This window comes from Poecilia reticulata, chromosome 3, assembly GCF_904066995.2.
Source record: "Poecilia reticulata chromosome 3, P_reticulata-male-v2, whole genome shotgun sequence".
NCBI classification, from domain to species: Eukaryota; Metazoa; Chordata; class Actinopteri; order Cyprinodontiformes; family Poeciliidae; genus Poecilia; species Poecilia reticulata.
In genome coordinates, this window is record NC_088832.1 from 3,792,574 (window position 1) to 3,818,692 (window position 26,119).

The following is a 26,119-nucleotide window of genomic DNA, read 5'->3' on the forward strand; positions in this document are numbered from 1 at the left end:
GCTAAAATGAATGGTTATATCCCAGACATGGAAAACTGGGATGCACTCCATGCCATAATGTTCAGAATGTAGGTCTCATGGCATCTCAAGGTGTCAACATTGTAAGCTGAGGGAAATACAGCTTTATTTTGTAGCAATTCAAGAGCTATATTATATATATATATATATATATATATATATATATATATATATATATATATATATATATATAGGTCCTTCTCAAAAAATTTGCATATTGTGATGAAGTTTATTATAATGTAATGATAAAAATTAAACTGTCATATTTTAGATTCATTGGACACCAACTGAAATATTTCAGGTCTTTTATCGTTTTAATACTGATGATTTTGGCATACAGCTCATGAAAACCCAAAATCCCTGTCTCAAAAAATTAAATATATCAATATTAAAATAAAACACATCTACAAATAAAGAAACCACACATAAAATAACACATCTACAAATTTAAAAAAAACTTCAGTTAAAAAAAAAATTGATTACAGCACAAAATGTTTGTCTACTTCTGGGCCGTGTGGTGGTGGCTTTCATTCTGAGCATAATCCAACATACAAACGCTTATGACGCAACATGCTGTATTTAGGGTTAGCTTCAAGTCTCTCTTGTAGTTTGGAGCAGAGGTTGTCGAGCTCCTGGCTGCGGAAACTTGGTGGTCTCACAATCCAGCCCGATTCACCCTTGAAGACGCCATCCTCTTCATCAGACATGAGGTCAAAGGTGACACCTTCCCAAAAGGAAATCTCCTCTGCTGCCAGGACGCTCTCCCTCGCCTCCAGCAGCTGTTGATACAGAACAGACATTAAGTCATAAAGAATCTTTATGAAAACATATTGTTGAAACTAGACTGACATTTTAAGTGTCTTGGTTTAGAAACACCAAATATGGGGAGGTGTAATCCATTTGTCATTGAAAACTATGGCTATGTGGTAAAGTATCAACTCCTGAATATCATGTGAATAAACATGATATTTAACAAAACATTGATAAAAGTACTTAAGTGATTTGTCATTAACCATTGAGGCTACATTAAAATTATTAAACACCATCTTGTCCCAAAATGTTACAGCTTCTTAAGAAAATTTTATGTTATTTTTCTTTTCACTGCTGATTGCATTCATCCACACATATATACAAACATGCATGCAAAACTGATGCATTTGATGCAATTGTGACATCTCTAGTAATAAATCTGACCTGCTTCTTTCTTGAGCTACATCTGGATGACTGGCAGTAGGTCCTGGATGCAGCTGGAAAACATTTTTGTGGATTGTCAATACATAGCATGATTACATTATGTACATAAACAATGTTGAAGCATAAAATATCAACATTCTAAAATAGTAGATACTCACACACAGTTGCATCTCTGTCCTCATCACGGACGTCAGAACGTTCCTGAAGAGTCTGATTGACACAAACGTGAATCATTCTGTGGAGTCTGTGGAAATAAATGTAAAATTAAAAAAATATTGCAGCAAATATATCGCTTTCTCAAAAAAACGTAAGTAAATAAGTTGAAATTATTCTCAACCAACGATTGTACAGTCGGGAATCAACGCAGTGATTAATTATACATACCGGCTTCATGACTTCGTCCTCAGATCCGTCCTCCGTCCACCATTTTGTAGATCTTTACTGCGTTCCACACTCTGCCTTGCTGTACTGCGTTACAACAAAATCAATAAAATAACGGGAAGATCAGTTTTCCTTACAAATATGCAAGTGTTCACTATTCACTAAATGCGAAATCATAACTTACTGAATTTCTGTTCGTCCTGGTGTGGACTCCGTAAGAGCTCCTCGGCACCGTGGTCTGAGGTCTGGCTGGTACGGCTTGGCCATTTTTCAGGTCTGAAAATATCAAAGAAGATGCGAGTATTTTTAAGAGTTCAGAACATCACATGTAATAACTATAACGCACTGAGTGAATGGGGACGTTTGCGTGTTGCGGCGGAAAATTGAAGCACGTGGGGTGAAGCAAGTCAAAATGCATCAACACAACGAAGCTAATACGACATAAAAACAATGACATACCTGACGGAGTTTGGCTACATCAAGGCTCACTGCAGTAAAAATGACATATGGAGGATCAGATAGCAGGTAAAGCAGCACAGCTACAAACACTCACCTGGATTAGCATGACGGTCAGAAAGCTAAACAAATAATCTGTAAAATTATTTAAGTCTACAAGCTGCGATGTAAGACGCTGGTTCTGCTCTCGCTGTTGAACCGCTGCTACGCTACAGGTAGTAATATTTGACAGACGGAGCGCCGCTTCTGCTCCACCTGGTAGTGACTCTCACACCGAACCTCTGCTTAAAGCTGCAGCATCTAACTTAAAAAAATACATTTTACATACGTATTAAAACTTTCGCTGTCCTAACATGAAACAGATAATCTCTAAAAAAATAATCGATCTCCTCCCTGTTCTGCATAATTACTCTGCTCAGTCAGAAACAGCCACTCAGAACTAGCAGTAATCAGCTAGCCGCCATGCTATCAGGACGTTTTCATTCAGTAACTCTGGATTGTTTATTGTAATGGATCCTGTATTTGCCTTTGAATGCTAAGTTTTAACTTTAATTTTTTTGGCAATGTTGAGAGGTTTTATTTTGACTCTTTGCATTATTTAGCCTCTTCAGAGCCTTCATATGTTATCAGTCTGTTAAAGATGGTATTACCAATAGCAGTACAATTTGCAGAATGCCTGTTTTGTTTAGTTTTCTTCTTGGAAAAAGTTATTAAAAACAAGTTTTTGTCTAAATTAAGGTGAATTCATGGTTCCTTTTTCCACATAATGTGTAGTGTTTATGATAAAAAAAATAAAAAAAATTATGTGATCGGTATCGGTGATCGGCCCTCATGGGTGATCGGTATCGGTATCAGCAGGAAAAAACCTGATCGGCACATCTCTAGTACATACCACATCAATGTGTGTACCACCCTTGTAAAAAGAAGTTGCATGTAGTCTTTGATTGTGCTGCTTCATTCCAAGGAACATCCCTAAATGACGTACTACTACAGGGACCTGACCTTGCTAACTCCCTTATCGGCATCCTCACTCGGTTCAGGCAGGGCCCTGCCGCAATGATATCAGACATTCAAGCAATGTATCATCAAGTCAAGGTTGCAAATGAAGACACAGACCTTTTGAGGTTCTTGTGGTGGCCTGAAGGCGACTTCTCAAGACCCCTAGAAGAGTTTAAGAGGGTTGTCCATCCATTTGGTGCCACATCTTCACCTAGCTGTGCCACTGGAGGGTTTCATCTAACTAAATGGACAAGTAGCAGCCGGAAGCTGTTGGCTACCATCCCGTAAAAAGAGAGAGCAAAGGAGTTCAAAGATGTGGACCTAAGTAATGATACGTTACCTAAGGAAAGAGCACTGGGAGTTCAATGGTGCACCGAAAGTGATGCTTTCACATTTACTATCAATGTGAAAACCAGACCGATGACAAGACGAGGACGTCTCTCGGTGGTGAGTTCGATTTATGATCCACTGGGTTTTCTAGCACCCGTCACTCTTCTCCCAAAAACCCTTCTTCAACAAATGTGCAAGAGCAAACTTGGATGGGATGAAGAAATACCTGAAGAATTTGCAAGAAAATGGAAAAAGTGGCTGGATGAGCTTGACTTGCTTTCAAGCTTCAGCATTAACAGATGCATAAAACCACCTGAGTTCAAGTTTACCGTTACATCCAAACTGCATCACTTCTCCGATGCAAGTGAGTTGGGATACGGGACTGTCACATATCTGAGCATAAAGAATGAAGAAGGAAAATTCTATTCTGCTTTCATCATCGGAAAGGCCCGTGTTGCACCGATAAAGCAGACTACAATACCAAGAATGGAACTTGCAGCTGCTGTCGTTGCTGTAAAATTTGACAAAATGTTGAGGAAAGAAATGCAACTCAACTTACAAGACTCACAGTTTTGGACTGACAGCACTACTGTGTTATCATACATCTCATCTGAAACACACAGATTCAAAACTTTTGTTGCAAATAGAGTTGCAATTGTAAGGGAAAACACAAAGCCATCTCAGTGGAGATATGTCAATACTTCCCTCAATCCAGCTGGCTGTGCATCACGTGGGTTGACAGCAGAAAACTTTATAAAAAATGAGGAATGGATAAAAGGCCCGACATTTCTTCAAAGTCCGGAAGAGTCATGGCCTGAAGGTCATGAAAGTAAACATATGGACCATGAAAATGCTGAGTTGAAGAAGAAACTAAAGGTAAACTTAATATTGTCCTACAAACCAGCTGATTGAGTACTATTCCAGCTGGTACAAGTTAAAAAAAGGCTGTAGCATGGATGCTAAGATTCAAAAAAATCTTACAACTTAGCCAGCAAAGACAACTCATCCAAAAGACAACCAGCAACGCAGATACTGTCAAGAGGATGAATGAGTATAAAATGAATCCACTGTCAGTACAAGACCTATGAGATGCAGAAAGGGCAGTTGTTTGGTATAGCCAATGCCAACGGTTTCCAGAAGAAATCTCATCTCTGCAAAGAGGTGTTTGGGTGAAAAGGAACAGTGAGATCTATAAATTAGATCCTCTCAATGTTGGTAACATGCTAAGAGTTGGTGGCAGGCTTTGCAATGCAGCCATGCCTGAAGAGGCTGTACATCCTGCTATTCTCTCAAAAGACATGCACATATCAAGACTCATTCTCAGGAATATTCATGAACGATCAGGACATAGTGGAAGAAACTATGTGCTTTCTGAACTGCGACAGAAATATTGGCTTCCTAAGGCACATTCATCAGTAAGAAAATTGCTTTCAAACTGTGCTGTATGTCGAAAGCTTCATGGAAAACCAGGAGAACAAAAAATGTCTGACTTAGCACAAGATCGAGTTTTGCCTGATTCACCACCTTTCACTAACACAGGTGTCGATTTCTTTGGACCGATCAAAATAAAGAGAGAACGGAGTAATGTTAAAAGATACGGTGTCCTATTTACATGCCTTGCAATCAGAGCTGTGCATATAGAAGTGGCTCATTCACTGGACACAGACTCTTGTATAAATGCTATACGGAGATGTATGTGTCGAAGAGGACAAGTTCTGGTGCTTCGCTCAGACAATGGCACTAACTTTGTTGGTGCCAAAAAACAGTTGCGCAAGTCTATTCAGCAGTGGAACCAATCAAAAATTTAAGATACACTGAGACAAACTGGAATTCAGTGGATATTTAATCCACCAAGCGGCTCTCATCATGGTGGACTTTGGGAGATGCAGGTACGATCTGTGAAGAGTCCTGAGCTCTGTGCTGAAACAGCAGATGCTTGATGATGAAGGTCTCCAAACGGTGCTCTGTGAGGTTGAAGCTATCATTAATGCATTGTATAAAGACATTTATGACACCCCTGTTTTGAATATATTCTATATTTTTGCTCTTGCTAAAGTTATGTTATATATATATATAGTTATGATATATTTTCCTCCATATGCAATTATGGGGCCGGAAATGTAAGAGCCAAAAATGTCAGTTTGTAACATTGTTTATTATTGTGTATGCTGTTTGCATATTTAGATATTTTGTTAATAAGATTCCATTTCATTGTTTCTTGTAGAAAAGCGCCACCTAATGGACGTAATTGAAATTATGTGAAAAGTGCTGTGTCACTTTAGTTTATGAAAGGAAGTTGAATGTGGCGCATTCAACTGAGCTCTATACAGTTTTTTGACCGTTACGTTACTTTACATGTGGAATGCTGTGCAAGATTAAAGAATCATCTGTAACATCTGCTCAAACAAAAGTAAAGTTTGTCAGACTTTGTATGGATGTTGTAAGTACTTCTTTAAGTCACTGAAAGATGTACAAAGGCATATCATGGGACAGAAACGCGTCAACTGAGAGCTAAGCTAATGAAGGTCGACGAAAGAAAACGAAGCTTGTTAAACAATATAGTGGCTTACACTGAACCGAATAAGCAGCCACTACACATACACGTGTGCCCATTAAGACAATCACTACTCATAAGGCCACATTGTGTAGTATTTGATAGTGTAGGTTAAAGAATCTGGAAGCTGTTCACAGTGTAAACTTGGATAGTGGTTACATATTTACTTAACTTTGATTTAACCAAGCAGTCACCATTGAGATTATCCTGCCTATCATTGCCAGGTCTCATTTAAAATTAGATGTTTTAAGGAAGACCTGGTAATGAGGCAGCGACATAAAAAAAAAGTTACAAACATTACATCCAAATAACATCCAAAAAAATGAGTGTTAAATGAGTTTTAGCACATGCAAAAAATACACTTTCCACTCAATTAGTATGTGAGTTTTTTGTAAGTTTTACACAAATCATATTGTGATATATTTTGTTACCGCCACCCATCACAATAAATTGTGTTATGAATTTTATGCCATATCGCACATCCCTACTCCTTACCACTCATTTCATCAGCTCCCGAACCAGTTCGCGGCACTATAGTTTTTACTAAGCTTGACCTCCGCAACACCTACCACCTATCCAGGTGCGCGGTATAGGGGGGAAAAAGTGATGACAATTCTAGGGGTCCTGACCAACAGGGGGCCCTCCACAATTTAATTATTTATTTTTTGTTCATAGAAATAAAAAAATAAAAAAATAAAAAAATCGGGGCCCTGTCAGTCACAAAATTAATCATATTGTATTTTCAAAGATTGTTTTAACAGTAAAAATTTAATGTTACCCCTCCCAGACCAAAAAACACACATCCATTTTTGCCCTGAACTGAATCTGCGTTAAATGGTTCGTTCCTGCTTGGAGCGCTTGAGAGTGACGCTGTGCAGCTGCAGTTAATAGAAGCTGCAGCTGAATACAGTGGCCACGAACAACTGTGGCTGTTACTATGCTGCTAAGAAAAGTTATAAAATCAAGTTTTCAAAAACAAAATAGAGAGAGGAAGAGAGAGAAAAAGGCAAGAGTGTTAATTTATAACCCAGTTTTTTTTCCAAGAGAGGTGAGTAGACTTTGTGAGATTATCAACCATTTAGCATAGTTAGCGTAGCTACATACTACTGTTTGCCTCCATTTCACTAGCATTTAATTAATTAAGGAAAGAAATTACCAACATATTCATATATTTAACTTGTACCTTTTACCACTTAACAGATGAGTCAGCAGCAGCGCTGACCTGCCCTCTCCTAAGTGAAAATAAAGCTGCAGTATTTTAATTAATTTTTTCTTTTACATATTTGTTAAAACTGTCATTGTGTTGTGACAGTATGGCATGAGGTAATCTGTGAAAAATCTATTTCCTCTGCTTTCTCCCAGTGCTAGAAACAACCAGTAAGTGGCAGGAAAGTTTTAGTGCTGTCAATCACCATCTCATGTGGTGCTGCTCATCCTTCCTGCACCTTGATTTGTGTCGTGCTGCAGCTAGCATAGCACAGAGCTGTGCAGATTCAAACTGTGAATGCTCAGTTTAGTTAGCATAGCTACCAATCTTCTTCTTTTCCTTTCGGCTTTTTCCCTTTAGGGGTCGCCACAGCGAGTCATTCGTCTCCATGTAACCCTGTCTTCTACATCTTCTCTCACACCAACTACCTTCATGTCCTCTTTCACTCCATCCATAAATCTCCTCTTTGTCTTCCTCTAGGTCTCTTTCCTGGCAGGTCCATCCTCTGCACCTTTCTATCGATGTATTCAATGTCTCAAGTTAGTATAGCTACCAATGATGGCAGATAAACGGTTTCTTGTCATGATTAGTTGTTTCTTCCTCATTAGCACATTTAGCAGTGAGTCAATGAGGCTAATTGACAGTGCTAGGAGCGTCCTACTAGTTCTGATTGGTTGCTTTGGTCAGAATGGTGCATTACTTTAACCAGTAATAGTTCAGGAAGGAGATGGAGGAGATTGATTGTTTTCACAGATTAGCTGTCTCATAAACTGCTACAACATTGTAACATCTTTAACAAATATGGAGAAAACATATTTTTTATTAAAGTTACATACAGCAGCTTGAATAAAATGCTACTACATAGCATTTTTGAGAAGTCTGGATTGCTTTATGTGTATTTTGCACGTTGCTTTTGACTGTTGCTCATGGGGAGACATTTCAATATCTAAAACTAATAGAAAAAATTTAAGCAACCTACTTCAATACTGGATGTGGACTGTTGGATGTTAAATTCATGAACAGTAAATATTGTGCTAATTATCAGAATTGAATCAAATAAAGCAAGGCAGATGCAAGCCTTTAAAATTGTGATGCTTTTTATGGGTCAAATAGACTCAAAAAATTGTAATAGCAGCTGCGCAGGGGGGCCCAATAACATTTTTTGTCGGGGCCCACGATTCCTGGCGACACCCCTGCACCTACCACCTGGTCTGCATCCGCCAGGGAGACAAGTGGAAAATCACTTTTAAGACTTCCACTGGCCGCTTTGAATAACTAGTCATGCCCTTCGGTCTCTGTAATACCCCTGCAATGTCCCTAGCATTGGTCAACAATGTTTTACACAATTGTTTTGAATGTTTATTTTCGTGTTTGTTTACTTTGATGACATCCTCTTTTTCTCCAAGGCCATGTCCGAGCACCAGAAACACGTTCATCTAGTACTACAATGTCTCCTCGAAAAATGGCTCTTTGATAAAGCTGAAAAGTGTCCACAAAACATCCATCACCTTACTTGGTTACATCCTAGAGAGCAGACAGGCTCATCGCACCCCAGAAAAGGTTAAAGCTGTTCTTGACTGGCCTGTTCCTCAGACAAATAGGATTTACTAACTTCTTCCATCGCTTTATCAAAAATTACAGCCAAACTGCATCCCCTCTGACAGCATCCACCAAAATCCTCTTCACCTGGACTACAGAAGCAAAATCTGCTTTCCCAGAACTTAAGAATAATTTTTCTCAAGCTCCTGTCGTCATCCAGCCTGACCCCAACAAACAATTTATTCTTGAAGTTGATGCATGAGAAGTCGGGATCAGTGCTGTCCTCTCGCAATGTTACAGTTCAGATGACAAACTTCATCCTTGTGCCTTTTTCTCAACCAACATTGGTCTGGATTTATCATAAGAATCTGTCTTATCTGCAATCTGCCAAATGCCTCAACTCTCATCAGTCCCACTGGTCCTTGTTTGTCTCCCATTTCAATCTCTCCATCCAGGTTCTAAGAATCTCTAACTCGATGTCCTTTCCAGATTGATTTCAATTGATGACTATGAAAAGATTCCAGGTCCCATCAACTACCCATCTGCACTGTTGCTTCCATTACATGGGAGACTGAAGAAGTCATCAACCAAGTCCTACAAACAGAACCTGATCCTGGGACCGGTCCATCCAACAGAACTTACATCCCCATCTCAGCCAGAGCCCGTGTCATTCACTGGTTTCACTCAGCAAAATTTTCAGCACATCCAGGAATAAGCCGCACCACTGCACTTATTCACCGTAATTTTTGGTGATCAACCATTCACAAAGACGTCAGAGAATATGTCCTTGCCTGTCCCATCTGAGCCCACAATAAATCATCACATCAACCTCCAGCTGAACTTTCCTCAGCTACTTTCCATTCCCAAATACCGTAAACGAATCCAGGGAGCTGCTGATCCAATGGATGGTGGATTCACTGCACTGCAATCTATTAGCTTCATCTGCCTGGGTATAAGATGAGCCTTCTGCCAGTCTTCCGGTGCCTGAGTATTTGTCTTCAATGGCATTCAAAGCCCTCTGCGTTTGTGTTTTCTGAGACTCTTTGGCCCCTTTTGGTGACCATATACTTAACTGTTGTTAAGTAAAGGTGTTTTTTTTCCACGGCTTCCTGGATTTAGTTCCGTGTGCCGTCTTCAGATCTCATGATCTCAAGACCTTCAATAAAGTTTCTTTGCTCAAGTTCCATGACTGACATTGTTTCATTCCTCCTGCTTCACATCGATTCAACGAGAACCTGTCCACTCTCCATCTAGTACACCTTCTAGATCCAGAACTACCAGTTCTCGGCTTCAGCATTTCCCCACACAAGAACCCAAGCCCAAGACCCACTCACCTCCCCTTGGTGGATGTAACGTAAAAGCAAAATCAGCCAGAACCCAAAATGGAGCCAAAACAAGTGGTCAGTTTTGGCAAACGTTTATTACAAAAATGATGATGTTGAAGGGGCTCTCCAGGGTGTGGGCACACTGGTAGGTGATGAATGGGTGATCCACAGGGGTTGGGAATCCAGCCTTGGGTGGGTAGGGTGAATGGGTAGTGGGAGGCCTTGGGGGCTCAAGGGACAAACAGATGACAGGGACAAAATCCACCAACCCGAGGCTCAGTCGTCAAAACGATCCAGGGTCATGCACAGCGGGGTCTCTGGCATTGAAAATCCAATAATCAGAAGACTAGAGGCAGGTTCAGAGGCAGGCAGGGTTCAGCAACAGGAGGTCAGAACTCTTCCTACAGCAGAGGGACTAGGCAAAAATCTGTGGTCAAAAAACAGGCAGGATAAGAAAACCAGAAAACTCTTTAGAACACAGGTGTCAAACTCCAGTCCTCAAGGGCAGCTGTCCTTCAGGCTTTAGATGTGCCACAGGTACAAAACAATGGAATGAAATGGCTTAATTACCTCCTCCTTGTGTAGATCAGTTCTCCAGAGCCTTGCTAATGACCTAATTATTCTATTCAGGTGTGGTGCCGCAGAGGCACATCTAAGGGTTGCAAGACACCGGCCCTTGAGGACTGGAGTTTGACACCCCTGCTTTAGAACATGAAACCAGGCTTGAAAACTGTGACTGAGGCAACAGATGATCTCGCACTGAGCTGGTGATGAGCAGTTCCTTAAATAGGGAGCAGCACAGTGCAGGTGAGGGTAATGAGTAATGAGCACAGTCAAGGTGGAGCTGCAGGGCTTAAATCAGTGGACCCATTTCATCATCAGTAAGAACTACATTCATAATCTCGTCCTCCAAACCTGCTTAAGTTATTCACCTCCTCTTTGTTTCTAGTGTTCCTGTCTGTTCCAGTTCTCAGAACCCTGGACAATGACGCACAATCCATTGTCCTTTATTGCAAAATAAGCTTTATTCACTTTTTCCAACTGTCTCCTGAGAGGTTTCTGAATGTAGGTACAAAGCATTCCCTAAACATAACAGAAACCTGTCTGTATGAGTGGCTCTAGAGACTGACAAATAATCCATCATAGCTCTAGCTGCTTTACTGAAGTTGTGCATTAGAAAAGCAGAAGCAAAGAGAAAAAACAGGGCATTCTTTCACCATCTAAAAGGATAATTCAGTGACAGATTAACAACATGAACATGGGCCCACCCAGAGCCAAGACTAAAAACTCCTGGAGAAGCATATAGGAAAGGAGGAATCAAACAAGTCCAACAGCCCATGGTTAGGGTGACCACAGAAACTTCTGAAACTCACAGTGGCCGAAATCTTTTAAGTACAAAAGGTTAAACTGGACCTGACCCTGATAAAATCCACTGCTACTGGCTAAAGAGCATGTCCGCTCTCCGTAAATGCCTAACAGTACAGATGAACTAGCTGATAACCAGTGATGCTCATCCAGGATGGGTGACTCAACATCAGTATATCTTGATCAAACCTACTTTGTTAGGTTCACATGTAAAGTTCTAATTATAATGAATATTCTTTGGAATGTACCTTCAGCCTACATACTATCAGGTCCTGACTCTTGAATACAATATTGTGATAAATAGAGTAGAAAATGTTCTTCTAAACATCTACACTGCATTGGTCTTACACTTGCCCAGATATTCACTACCTCATTTTTTCTGTTGCTAAGACATGTCGCAGTCATTTTCTGGAGCCACCACAAAGTCATTAAGACAGTTCCAGAGTGTTATATGATCCAGTAGTTCATTGGTCTGGCAGGTCTCTAGTGCCCGAAGAGCATTTCCAGTAAGCTTCATATACTCTTGTGATAAAGGCTTCACTGGAGGGCCAAAGTGATATTTCAGTTGGAAATGACCGCTGCTTGTCACATTATCACAACCACTTTAGGAAGAATCAATCAATATCCATTTTGTGAAGAAGCTCCATCAGGGAAAGCTGGTGATGCTGATGCTGCTTCAGATCACGAAATGGGAAAAACAAAAGCTCTTCAATTTGATTCATTTTGCATGAATACTGAATTCAATACATTTTAAAGGTTAACTTTTGCTAATGTGGGTCGATAGAAAGATAGATTTTTGTGAAAAATGTGTTTTGTTAACATTAAAAAACCTATTTCACAATCTGACTATATCTACAATATATCTAACTTCACCCATATCTCCACATCGCCATATAATGCCATTTTAGGACTATTTCTATGCGCACCTAAAAAGTAACCTTAATGCATGACTCCACTTTCTTAAATGAATAACTTCAATTTTTTGCAATTTGAAGGGACAAAGCCAATAAAGTCCCCACAGGTATTTTGTATCATATTGTAACATATGCATGTTCCACATTGACATCTTGTTTGGGTCCAGAGCCATATTCTCTCTTTGCTTCTGGAATCTTTCTTGTGCCTTTAGGAAGACCAAATCCAGAGATAAACTTTTTTTTTTCAAATGCAACATATTTTGTGCAGTGACCCATTTCCCAGATTATTCCAAAAAGCCCTTTTGTGTATCCAAACATTACATCACTCATAGCACAAAGGCTTCAGTTTAGGTGTTATTGAGACATAAAGATATAATCTGTTCTCAGACATTACAGTAATGCATCAATTTATCCAATCTCATAGTGAAATTCTGTTTTCAATATGTTGCACAGGGGAAAATATGATTGTTTTCTTTTTTTAATTATTGCTTGTGTTTTGCATGTTTTGGATTGTTTTGTTTCCCCTTTAACACCCAAACGCACCGGACTGAAGGCAGCCGTTTAAGGAGGCGGAGCCCACTGATTGCGTCCTGTAATCAGTGCGCTCAGGTGTCAGCAGAGGCTGATTGAAGCCATAATAAAAGGAGCCTGGATAGAAGGAGAAGAAAAATCCTGCAAGTGAGAGAGACGGTTGCAGAGCGAGGGGCGGACGGAATCCGCACCCCCAGGCGCAGAGCACCGAGAAGTGAACCGACGGTCCAGTACAGAAAATCCGGGCAGAGGGGAACCTCTGCCCTGATAAGTAGCGGATAAGTAGCGCTGCGTCTTAAACAGAGTATTGGCAGGAAATGAGTCTCTCGATGGCGTCTTGGTGCGGGGATGCTGGTGCTTTCCCTGTTTCTTTCTTTTAGTTGGATCGGGCTGAAGAGGGGCGTGACACGCTGAAGAGCGAACAGTGCTGGAGCGTTGAGGAACTCGGCTGCAATTAGCAAGTGGACACAGTGTGAACGGACTGCATTCACCTGGAGCAGCGCAAGTGGAACCCAGCTGATGGTCTGGAATTAGTGACTCCTTTTCGGAACTTTTGGATTTTATTAAGAAAAGGACTGTTATTTTATTGTCACTATTAAAAGTGACTCTTTTTTATAATATATTTTAAGTTGGATCGTTCTGTTGTTTGGGTTCGTGAGCTGTTTGCTCCCCCTTGTACAAGGACGAAGCGTGGGGCCATATTGGTCACAAATACATGAACCAAAAAAGTTATCAGAATGATCTGTGATAGTTTTTGTGGAATAATATGTTCTTTGAAGTCAAAACTCAAAGTTTAAGATAATTTTGTGTCCAACTAGATCAGTTTCCAGTTGCAAGACAAAAAACTACTTGGATTTGCTAACTATGGTGTACTATAAGTGAGATAGTTATTAGGACAAAGTGAATAAGTAAGTACATTTTATATAACACCTTTCATAAAGTGCTCCAAGAGGACAGGGCAGAAAAAAATGATAATAATAAAAAATAAAAATACAATACTCTGATCTGAATAAAATTTCTTAGAATAAGAATGTCTTTGGCTATTTTTTTTTTTTTTTTGAAGAAGTCCAGACTTTAAAGACTGGAGGCTCATTTCCACAGCTGAGGTACAGTAGTGCAGAAGGAGCGATTTCCTCAAGCTTTATGTCTGGTCATTGGCAGAATGATTACATTTTGGTGTGAGTGCCTGAATGCTTGAGTCGGAGTATGTGGCTTTACCAGACAAGTAAAATTAGAAGATCTTGACCATGAAGGGCCCTGAAAGTTAAAGTTAAGATTGTGAAACAAATTCAAAGTTGTAGACAGCAGCCCAGCCAAAAAAAGATCAAATAGGTGTGGACAACTAGGATGTAGATTGTCATGATGGCACATCATAAAAAAAAGCTAGGGGTAAGCCTTTGAGGGCGATGTTTATTTGGATAAAATCTATCTGGAATTGAGAGAGCATGGATCACTTTTTTTTGATTCTGGTTGGAATCAGACCAGAGATAAAAACACATATTCCACTTCCTCTAGAAAAATAAATCTGACTAAAAGGGCAACGCGTGATGAAAGACTCCCACATGGTCCAACTGCCCAAGTGATCACTCCAAATTTGGGACAGCAAACCTGGAAGAATTTCCAGAATGACAGGGAAGGCAGTTGCTGGAAATGATGGCAGTAATAAATTTGAGAGTTCAGTTTATGGAGTCAACAACCAATTCAAAAACCAGGGCCCTTGCATTTGTTGTGTTGAAAGTTTAGTAATCCCAGTCCACCCATTTTTCTTAGTTTATGTACATGGGTTTTTTAAACTTTGTGGGCTTTAAAACCAAAACTAGACAAAATTATTTGGTCTATCCATCCATCCATCCATCCATCCATCCCATTTTCTGCTGCTTATCCGGGGTTAGGTCGCGGGGGCAGCAGCTTCAGAAGGGAGGCCCAGACTTCCGTAGACGTAATCCCTCCAGTGTGTCCTGGGTCTTCCCCGAGGCCTCCTCCCGGAGGGACGTGCCCGGAACACCTCACCAGGGAGGCGTCCAGGAGGCATCCTTACCAGATGCCCGAGCCTCAACTGGCTCCTCTCGACGTGGAGGAGCAGCGGCTCTACTCTGAGTCCCTCCCGAATGACCGAGATTCTTACCCTATCTCTAAGGGAGAGCCCAGTCACCCTGTGGAGGAAACCCATTTCGGCCGCTTGTATCCATGATCTCGTTCTTTCGGTCATGACCCAAAGCTCATGACCATAGATGAGGGTGGGAACGTAGATCGACCGGTAAATTGAGAGCTTCGCTTTTTGACTCAGTTCTTTCTTCACCACGACGGACCGGTACAGCGCCCGCTTCACGGCAGACGCTGCCCCAATCCACCTGTAGATCTCCCGCTCCCTTTTCCCCTCATTCGTGAACAAGATCCCCAGATACTTAAACTACTCCACTTGAGGCAGGGGGACATGGTCAAACGCCTTCTCCAAGTCCACAAAACACATGTAGACTGGTTGGGCGAACTCCCATGCATCTTCTTGGACCCTGCTGAGGGTGTAGAGCTGGTCCAGTGTTCCACGGCCAGGACGAACACCACATTGCTCTTTCTGAATCCGAGGTTCGACTATCCGACGGACCCTCCTCTCCAGGACCCCTGAATAGACCTTACCAGGGAGGCTTAAGAGTGTGACCCCTCTGTAATTGGAGCACACCCTCCGGTCCCCCTTTTTGAACAGGGGGACCACCACCCCAGTCTGCCAATCCAGGGGAACTGCCCCCGATGTCCATGCGATATTGCAGAGTCGTGTAAGCCAACACAACCCTGCAACATCCAGAGCCTTAAGGAACTCTGGGCGGATCTCATCCACCCCCGGGGCCCTGCCACCGAGGAGCTTTTTGACCACCTCGGCGACCTCGTCCCCAGAGATTGGAGAGCCCAACCCAGAGTCCCCAGGCTCAGCTTCCTCAACAGAAGGCATGTTGGTGGGATTGAGGAGGTCTTCGAAGTATTCCATCCACCGGCCCACAACGTCCCAAGTTGAGGTCAGCAGCGCACCATCCCCACTATAAACAGTGTTGGTGCTGCACTGCTTCCCCCTCCTGAGATGCCGGATGGTGGACCAGAATCGCCTCGAAGCCGTACGGAAGTCCGTCTCCATGGCCTCTCCAAACTCCTCCCACGCCCGAGTTTTTGCCTCAGCGACAACCCGAGCCACATGCCGTTTCACCCGCCGGTACCCATCAGCTGCTTCTGGAGTCCCACAGGCCAAAAAGGCCCGGCCAAAAAGGCCCTTCTTCAGCTTGACAGCATCCCTCACCGAAGGTGTCCACCAACGGGTTCGAGGGTTGCCACCACGACAGGCACCAACAACCTTGCGGCCGCAGCTCCGATAGGCCGCCTCGGCAGTGGAGGTACGGAACATGGTCCACTCAGACTCAATGTCCCCCACCTCCCCCGGAACGTGTTCGAAGTTCTGCCGGAGATGAGAGTTGAAGCTCCGTCTCAGAGGGGACTCCGCCAGACGTTCCCAGCAGACCCACACTACAGGTTTGGGCCTGCCAGGTCTGACCGGCTTCCTCCCCCACCACCGGAGCCAACTCGTCACCAGGTAGTGGTCAGTAGACAGCTCCGCACCTCTCTTCACCCGAGTGTCCAAGACATACGGCCGCAAATCCGATGAGACGATGACAAAGTCAATCATTGAACTGCGGCCTAGGGCGTCCTGATGCCAAGTGCACATATGGACGCCCTTATGCCTGAACATGGTGTTCGTGATGGACAATCCGTGACGAGCACAGAAGTCCAACAACAGAACACCGCTTGGGTTCAGATCGGGGGGGGCGTTCCTCCCAACCACGCCTCTCCAGGTCTCACTGTCATTGCCCACGTGAGCGTTGAAGTCCCCCAGTAGAACAAGGGAGTCCCCAGGAGGGGCACTCTCCAGTACCCCCTCTAAGGACTCCAAGAAGGGTGGGTAATCTGAACTGCCGTTGGCCCGTTAGCACAAACAACAGTCAGAACCCGTCCCCCAACCCGTAGGCGGAGGGAGGCTACCCTCTCGTTCACCGGGGTGAACCCCAACGTACAGGCGCCCAAATGGGGGGCAACAAGTATGCCCACTCCAGCCCGGCGCCTCTCACCGTGGGCAACTCCAGAGTGGAAGTACGTCCAGCCCCTCTCAAGGAGACCTCTCAGCCTCGCACACTAGCTCTGGTTCCTTCCCCACCAGAGAGGTGACGTTCCACGTCCCAAGAGCCAGCTTCTGCAGCCGAGGATCAGACCCCCAGGGTCCCCTCCCTCGGCTGCCGCCCATATCACAATGCACCCGACCCCTTTGGCCCCTCGGACAGGTGGTGAACCCATCGGAAGGGGGACCCACGTCTCCTCTTCGGGCTGAGCCCGGCCGGGCTCCGTGGGTAAAAGCCCGGCCACCAGGCGCTCGCCATCGTGCCCCACCTCCAGGCCTGGTTCCAGAGTGGGACCCCGGTGACCCGCGTCCGGGCGAGGGAAAACGAAGTCCAAAGTTTGTGTTCATCATAAGGGGTCTTCGGACTGCGCTTTGTCTGGTTCCTCACCTAGGACCTGTCTGCCTTGGGTGACCCTACCAGGGGCATAAAGCCCCAGACAGCATAGCTCCTAGGATCATTGGGACACTCAAACCCCTCCACCACGATAAGGTCCTTGCCATACAGTCCTCTGTATTATTGCTCGAAATGTCTTGCCACACCAGTTTATTCCTCTGTATTTACTTTAGTTTCTTAGTTTATTCTTGCATTTTGTTCTTCATTCATTTCCATTTAGTTTCATTTGATTAGTTTTATCCTCTCTTGGTTTATTGCTATGTCCACTTTAGTTTGTTTCCTGTTGCTACATTTATTTTATCATTTATTGACGCTTCACTCATCACCTGCTGCGCCTCCTAATCATCAGATGTTTCACATCATGTGTTGATTTTTCACTGTTCAGCGTCGGATTCTCTGTTTTTATGCCCTAATTCACATCTAATTCGTCGCTCTGTTTCATGTCCCGCTTCTCCTGTTTAGAGTTTTGCGCAATGTGCGCTTATTCTTTTTTTTTTTTTTTTTTTTTTTTACTTCCCGACCGCCCTGCACCATACACGGGGCGGTCGGGAAGCGTATCGATGGGGAAAAGGCAGACTGACATAAACCTTTTAAAACAACGGAAACAATTTCTGCATTCTGGTTATTGAAATTTAAAAGTGCTGTGTTGTTCTATCATCCCCGTTTCATACCGGACCACTTACAGCTCCGGTGTTAACGCTATAAAATGAACGCTCTCTATCGTGGTATCACCCATGGAGGGATTTCTTTATTTAAATGGGTTCATTTTTCTGAGGGATACACAGTGAGGGTATCGTGATTTTAGCTACCAGTAGCAGGAGCTGCGCCAAGAAGCTAACAGAAGCTAACAACACTGAATAGAAGAAGAGCTGCCATCAATACTTGCAGCCAAGCATGGTTTAATGTTACACAATACAGTTTCACCAAGTTGCTCAAAGTCTAAACTGGCATTGTTGTGCATTTAAGATGTAAAGTTTAGCTTCGACTAAACGCCCCCAAAAGGCATCCCAGCGCCCCCCTTTTGTAAAAATGTCCGCCAGCGCCCCCTGCTGTCCTCTGAACGCCCCCTGGGGGGCGGTACCGCCCACGTTGAGAGCCGCTAGGTTAGGGTAAACCATAAGGCAACCATCAGTCACTCTACCTTGTCAGTTTCTCTGTGACAAGATACTGTCTTTTGTTTCTTGTCTGTCTGACCAACAACACTATACCTCACTCATCCCCCTGCCCCCACACACACAGACACACGCATCATGATCTGGATTCTCTTCATCCCATCCTCCCTTGCTGTTTTCCCTTGTGTGCCATCTCCTCACATCATCAATACCCCTCGAGTCCCCTGTGCCCCTCTACATACCTTACGCATATACACACACACACACCCACACACACACCTACACACACACAAACAAACTGGCCCTTAACCCCAACAGCACCAGTCTGGAACCCCTCACTTCAAAAGCCTGCTAGCTTAACATGTCATTGATTACAGCCGAAGGACTCTACTGCTAGAGGTACAGCAGTGGGGGCGGTGAGTGGTTGTGTGGTGGGGGTGAAGCTACACCATGGCTGTCTGTCACAACTAGGGAAGGACAGATACTATCATGAAATAAAAAATATACTTTCACACAACCACACATGCACATGCGCACAAACATACAAAAACACACACTGACAAACAGAAATGTGGCAAGATACCCAAAGGTTCTGTGTCCTTTCGATCAGAACATATGTGATGGCACTATTGGAAAAGTTCAGGAGCTGCGGTCTGTCCAACATTCATGTAGACCTCACCAACATAAGGTGAAAAATAATCAAACAACAATGATATTTGCATGTAATAAAACTTTTTAATTGGTGTTTTCTTGTTTTCTGATTACCCTTCATACCTCCGTGGATCCACTGAAAAGTATTAAAAAGCATCAGATTAATTGAAAAGCTGAATCAGGAAACAAACATATATAGCACATATAGACTTAAAAAAAAGTTAGATAGAGAATCTAACTGGAAACCTAAACTCCTTCTTGAATAGTAGAAGACCGTTGTAGCCGTTGTAAGCAAACCTCCTCCTGCAACATGCTCTTCTGAAGACTTGCTCCTTCTTCTGGTAGTGATAGTAATAACTGCTCATGGCCACTGCTCTATAGTCAGTCTGGGAGCTAGCTATCGATTGGCTCTGTGTAATTCAGTGATGGCAAAATTTTCTTCCTGTGTACCTCTTGAAGTATAGCCAAGAGCAGACTCAGCTTCAATCAGCCCCAAAATGCATATATTTTGACTGTAGCTGGCAGTCCTCAACCAGGAGGCTGGAGCATACATTCTTTTTTTTTTCTTTTTTTCAAAAATTTATGCTTTAACATGAGGTACAAAGGCAGTTCAGTAGTTACATAGTTAATATTGCACCATTAACATACATACATGATTGGGCTAGAACACACACAGGACAAAAAATTTGATTTTCATCAGCTATTGACACCTTGTTCTGCCGTGCGCATGGAGATTGAGGGCTTTCGGCAAGAGGTTTTTGTCAGTCGGACACTGCCAAAAATGGTCAAAAACGCTGTGTGTCCATGTTCCCCTATCACCCCCTCGTCTGTGCCTAGCAGAGGTTTTCGTCAGATTGCTGAGTGCAAATGCAAATCAACTGTTGAGCACCGCCTTTTGACTCATTCATTTTGTAGCTAATCCTTTTTTACCTTCTGTTCGCCATAAGTATGAAGTATGTTTGGAGAAAGAATACTAAAACAATCTATCTTATCCATTAAAATATATATTAGATGTATGTTAGGACCCTGAAAAACTTAGTTTTGGTTGAATTGATGATATAAAAGAAGAATATGCATGATTACATACAATAGACTTTTGTGAAACGTGATCTTACTTTGACATTCCTCCTATCTGAAGATTTATCTTGTGATGGGAGGAATTGCACAACTTAATCAAAAATAATAATAAAAACCATGTTCCAGAGTGGTAGATTGTACATAAAGTATTTTTGTGAATAATATTCAAACTAATGTTAATGTTCACTGATTGCTTTAAAGACCCAGAGTCATGCTATAATAGAGTGGTAGTGGTCATTCCACATCACAATACTGGACTTAAGAAACTACAGATTTTTCAGTATTCAGTTGCTTAACTCTCAAGTTTAAATTGAAGAACAAAATGGTTGAAAGTTTGTGATACCTTCTGATAGAGTATAAACATTTGTATTCTTTTTTTTAAAGTTTTGTTTGTTAAGCATTAAATATAACTCACGGATTATGAATCATATTCTGTATAAACTAAAAAGGAGACAGCTCAAAGTAGAACTGAGTAAATAAACATATATACATCTAAATTCATTTTAGCAATTAATTATAATAAAAATAAAATATACTGTCACGTAACTTTTGAAAAAATAACTTTTAGAATGTATTTTTTTCTGTCAACTTTTATTTAACACTCCAGTCCAGTTGGTGGCAGTAATGCGCTTTCATAGTCGGTCAAACATCCGCCATTAAACTCCAGAGGAAGATTTGCACTGGTGGTAACGAGTGCTAACTGCTACACCCAACATGAACGAAAATGTCCATGCGTTGTGTGAAATGGTGGAAAAAGTCCTATTTCACGGAGTTACCTTCAGTAAGAAATTCAGTAAGTTATGATTTCACATTTAGTGAATAGTGAACACTCGCATATTTGTAAGGAAAACTGATCTTCCCGTTATTTTATTTATTTTGTTGTAACTCAGTACAGCAAGGCAGAGTGTGGAACGCAGTAAAGATCTACAAAATGGCGGATGGAGGACGGATCTGAGGACGAAGTCATGAAGCGGGAATGTATAATTAATCACTGCGTTGATTCCCGACTGTATAATGGTTGGCTGAGGATAATTTTAACTTATTTACTTATGTATTTTTGAGAAAGCGATATATTTGCTACAATATTTTTTTAATTTTACATTTATTTCCACAGACTCCACAGAATGATTCACGTTTGTGTCAATCAGACTCTTCAGGAACGTTCTGACGTCCGTGATGAGGACAGAGATGCAACTGTGTGTGAGTATCTACTATTTTAGAATGTTGATGATATTTTATTCTTCAACATTGTTTATGTATATAATGTAATTATGCTATGTATTGACAATCCACAAAAATGTTTTCCAGCTGCATCCAGGACCTACTGCCAGTCATCCAGATGTAGCTCAAGAAAGAAGCAGGTCAGATTTATTACTAATCTAGAGATGTCACAATTCCTTGATTGATTAAAGTAATGTAATTTATTAAAATCCATCAAAGCAAATTATCTGCCTCAGAGTTTGTTGAATTGTGTTTTACTATTTATTATCAACTGCTTTTAATTCTTTTTTTCTTCCAATTGTTTACAAGTGTTTTCTCGTTTTTATTTTTGTAAGAATGTATTCATGTGTTTTTTTGTTTGTTTGTTTTAATGTCTTATGTTTGCATACTAAGCTGGAAGTTGCCAAACAATTTCACTGTAGTTTCATAATGACTAAAATATGCCTGTAGCTCATAATGATTGTCTGTTCTGTATTAACAGCTGATGGAGGAAGGCAGAGAGTGCTGGCAGCAGAGGAGGTGGCATTCTGGGAGGATGGCAGCAGCTCTGAGGGGGTGTCAGGATGGACCCCAAGTTCCTCCAACCAGGAGCTCAGTGACATCAGGACTACATTACAGAAAGACGTCAGGTCTACGCTACAGGAGAGACGTTGGGCCTGTCCTGAACGCAGCATAATGTTCATGTTTGGACAAAAAAACACTGCCAGATGGTCCAGAAATGGACAAGCATTTATGTCTTATTCTGTGTGCAAACAGTAAAAAAAAATATATAAATAAAGAAAAAAAAGCTTTTGTCTCTTTTATGTTCCTCATATATGAACATGTTGCATATAAGCAATATCAAATGAATATATTTTAATACAGCATTTATTTTTATAGATTTTTTAAAATACAGCATTACAAATTTTAATGATGGGGTGGGGTTTATTTATAAAGATAAGTGCTATCCAATGGGCACACATCAACCAACCAATCACATGTCAATGGTGAACTGTGATGTCATTGATTTTCATCCAATGACTGAGAATCCACGTGGGTCTGCTGAAGCGCCTTTGCATATGCTAGGCTATGCTATGCTAAGTAGAGTCGTTAACACCTCTCGCCCGCTCCCCTCCACCGCCACTCCCCCCCTCCAAGGATTCCGCAATCGACAGATTTTGACTCCCGTGAGTGAAAATGTAGACTGTCGATATCTGTCGCTGACTAGCTGCATTTGCGTCAGAATACAGGGTCAAAAATCCCACTTTTCATCCTGTGACACGCAATTATACACACATATACATGAGATTCATGAAATGGATCAAGTCAGAATAAGCATACTATGTTAGCGAACGAAAAACGGATACATCAAAAAATAAATAAAATAAAAAGGAGCACAGTACTAAATATATGTACATTTCTTTCCCTCAACCCATACAAATACACAAAGACAAGAAAACAGAAAACAAAACAAAAAAAAAGATTCAGGTGCCAGGGCATACTTCTGTCAATATATCCAACCTCTAGGTTTGTAGTTGAAACGCCGTCAACTGGGACTCTAAACCCCGTAGAACTTTAGTTAAACGTCGTTTAACTGGGACGTTTTCTGGGGGGCTTTACATCATTAAAACGTAGAAAAGAAATAAAAATAAATTAAAAACATTAAAGACATAAAAACATGGAAGACATCAAAATCCGCACTCTAACCCTAATTTAGCCATAAGCAACTCTAAACAGGTGGGTTTTAAGTTGAGATTTAAAGGCACCCAGTGTTTCAGCTGTTTTACAGTTTTCTGGAAGTTTGTTCCAAATCTGTGGCCTTTTACCTCGATTCCAAGATATTCAAAAGACATAAAATTACCCAGAGAGTTTTTACTACAGCTCATAGTATTCTTAAATATTGAAGCCACGCCTCCTCCTTTTTTGTGTTTTCTATTTTTACTTTAAAAAAAAGTCCTTGGGAGTGGGCTCGGTGTAGTCGTTTTGGTTCCAGCTGCTTGTTTGCTATTCTTTGGCGGAGCAGGTGTTGAGGTTGAAGGTGGGTTTCGGCTCAGAGCCGGCCACGCTGATTCGTCCAGGTGAGGGGTTCTCCCCGTTAGTCGTCTCATGGGATCTGCAGTGTGAGACTTTTGTTTCGGCTTGGCGCCCTGAGCGATCCAGGGTGAGCTGCTTGGTGCGGGGTGTACGACCTCTCCGCTGATTTGAGGAAGAGTTGTTTCATATCCACAGGTAGCGTTGATCTCAAAGTTCACCTCCAGCCGTTGAATCTTTGTTTCTAAAAACTGAAGTCGTTGTAGAATACTGCTAATGTCCTTGGGGTCGGACGGGGGCATTTTGCCCTAGTTCAACTTGGAGGTGAAGAAAAGTGAGGTAAAAATAAAAGTGAGAAAATCTCCTGCTCTTTAGGTTTGAAGTAATCCAGTTATGATGTCAATAATGTGAATAAAACCATAAAAATTGTCACTTTAAAAATAATTCACAAGCAAAGCTATCAGTAAGGACGGGAGAGAGCAGGATAAGCTGTTCCTCCTTCAGCTGCCAGATCACTTCTACAGTTGCTGATCACTTCTATTTAAAGCCGGTGTTCTATCTGTCATACCTCGTCAATCCAGCGCACCTCGTGGTAATGCGCATGCGCACATAGATGTACGTTTCTTATAAATCTGTCATACCAGTAGAAGTTTTATTTTGTGTGTTATTTCTCGGATGTTTGCGGTAAATAAAAAAATTTAAATAAGAAAAATCTAGTTATTTCCACACAGTGTCCAGAAAGAGGTGTTTGTTCTGCTTGTTGCCTAATAGCTTCGGTCAGCATCCAGCGTTATTCATGCTTTTTTAGGACATATTCCGTGCAGTTTTCTAAAGAAATATTGAAATATTAAAAAAGTAGAATAGCAATAGGGACAAAATATCCCGCGGGAGACCAAATTTGTAGTCAAACAGTATTTGTAGTAATAGTGACGCTAAACAGGACATTTAGCGTGATAGCAAAAGTCATTTATGTTAATATGTTTGATTAACATAGCAGCTTAATTAAATAAAATTTACCGTAAACGTCTGAGAAACATGACACACAGGTATGACGGATTTATAAGATATCTGCTGAGTAAGCATTATGTGACGTAACATTGATGTGTGCATGTGCATTACCATAAGGTATGCTGGATTGACAGGTATGACAGTCAGAATACCGGCTCTGTCTGCGCTGATAAAGTTTATCTATGTGTTCCCGGTTGGCCAGTGTATTAGTTAACGAACTAGCGCTAACCTGATCATGCAAGTTCAGCCTGGTGAGGAGCTTTCGCGCTCTCCTGTCTGTAACGCATTACGCTGATTTTATATTATTATAGTATTATTTTTCGTATTATTTTTCCAGTTACACAATGCATCAAACTGTATCAAATGCCGACCAGAATAGTTTCAGTGACGCTTATTAAAAATTCAACAGACACAAAATGAAAGAGCTACTAAAGCCACATTAGCAGCATTGAATTAAATCTCCCGTTTGTTGTGCATCTCTGAATAGTGCAGCAGATTACCTCATCATGCAGGGCCGGTCCAAGGCTGGATGAGGCCTGGAGGAGAATTTGACTTGGGGGCCCCTTTTGTTGCTAAAAACATCAGCACCTCTAACAGATGTGTTGGGAATAGTTTAGTTGGTCAACCTAATAAGCATTCAGTTATGATTACAATTTACTAAATTGTATTTGTGAACAAACAAAGCTCAAACTTAAAGATTAAACTCACAGCATCAGATTGTAGCTAGGGTAATAAAACAATTAATATTGTTCTTTGAACTTTTACAAAGTCTACTGCTTCAGTTTTTATAATGGAAATTTGCATATACTCCAGAATGTTATAAAGAGTGATCAGCTTAACAGCAATTAATTGCAAAGTCAATATTTGCCTAGAAAATGAACTTTATCCTGCAAAACATTTCAGCTTCATTGTCGCCTTAAAAGGACCAGCTAACATGGTTTCAGTGATTACTCCATTAACACAGGTGTGGGTGTTGATGAGGACAGGGCTGGAGATCAATCTGTCATGATTAAGTAAGAATGACACCACTGGACACTTTAAAGAGGCTGGTGCTTGGCATCATTGTTTCTCTTCTGTGAACCATGGTTATCTCTTAAGAAACACATGCAGTCATCATTGCACTGCACAAAAATGGCCTAACAGGGAAGAGTATAGCAGCTAGTTCAACCTGGAGAGACTCACGCAGAGAGAGAGCGAGCGGTATTAGAAAGTTTAATTGACAAATGAAAGTCTTTGGCGCTCGGACCCAGGAGGAAGACGTTGCGCTGAAAACTGCTGTCAGAGAGAATGAGCCGCTGTGTATAAAAATTAGAGATGTCTTCCCTTCTGGACCCGGACACTGGTGATGGAAAGGATGGTGGAGACTGAATGGACATTGAAGAAGTCTTGGGCTGATGGTGGAGGAAGGGTGGAGGAAGGTTGAAGCTCAGCCAACGAGCGGACACCGGTGAACAGCTGGACCTTATCAAGGGAGCGACGCTTGATGATTGGAGGAGACCATCACCAATTGGTTGGAATCGAGGTGCAGGACGACATCTTGGTTGGGCAGGTGGGATGAATATCATAGTCTTCCAGGCTGAATTTTTGCCTAGGCTTCACTTCAACTTGGAGAGACTCACGCACAGAGAGAGAGGTATTAGAAAGTTTAAGTGACAAATGAAAGTCTTTGGCGCTCGGACC

At 41.8% G+C, this 26,119-nt stretch overlaps 1 protein-coding gene and 1 long non-coding RNA gene across 2 annotated transcripts; one reads left to right on the forward strand and one right to left on the reverse strand.

Annotated features, from left to right (window-relative positions):
- Positions 1 to 276: 276 nt before the first annotated feature.
- LOC145551052 (uncharacterized protein C14orf93-like) lies at positions 277 to 4,652 on the reverse strand. Its single transcript, XM_081604947.1, has 5 exons — positions 1,778 to 4,652; positions 1,597 to 1,680; positions 1,371 to 1,456; positions 1,213 to 1,265; positions 277 to 797 (listed from the first exon to the last, which is right to left on the reverse strand). The coding sequence occupies exons 3-5, from the start codon at positions 1,444 to 1,446 to the stop codon at positions 546 to 548; spliced, it is 381 nt and encodes a 126-aa protein (XP_081461073.1). The 5' UTR covers positions 1,447 to 1,456; positions 1,597 to 1,680; positions 1,778 to 4,652; the 3' UTR covers positions 277 to 545.
- A 9,214-nt stretch (positions 4,653 to 13,866) lies between these two features.
- Positions 13,867 to 22,394, forward strand: LOC145551053 (uncharacterized). Its single transcript, XR_014086818.1, has 4 exons — positions 13,867 to 21,217; positions 21,315 to 21,400; positions 21,509 to 21,561; positions 21,903 to 22,394. It is a non-coding gene; the product is annotated as an uncharacterized LOC145551053 (long non-coding RNA).
- The last annotated feature ends 3,725 nt before the right edge of the window (positions 22,395 to 26,119 follow it).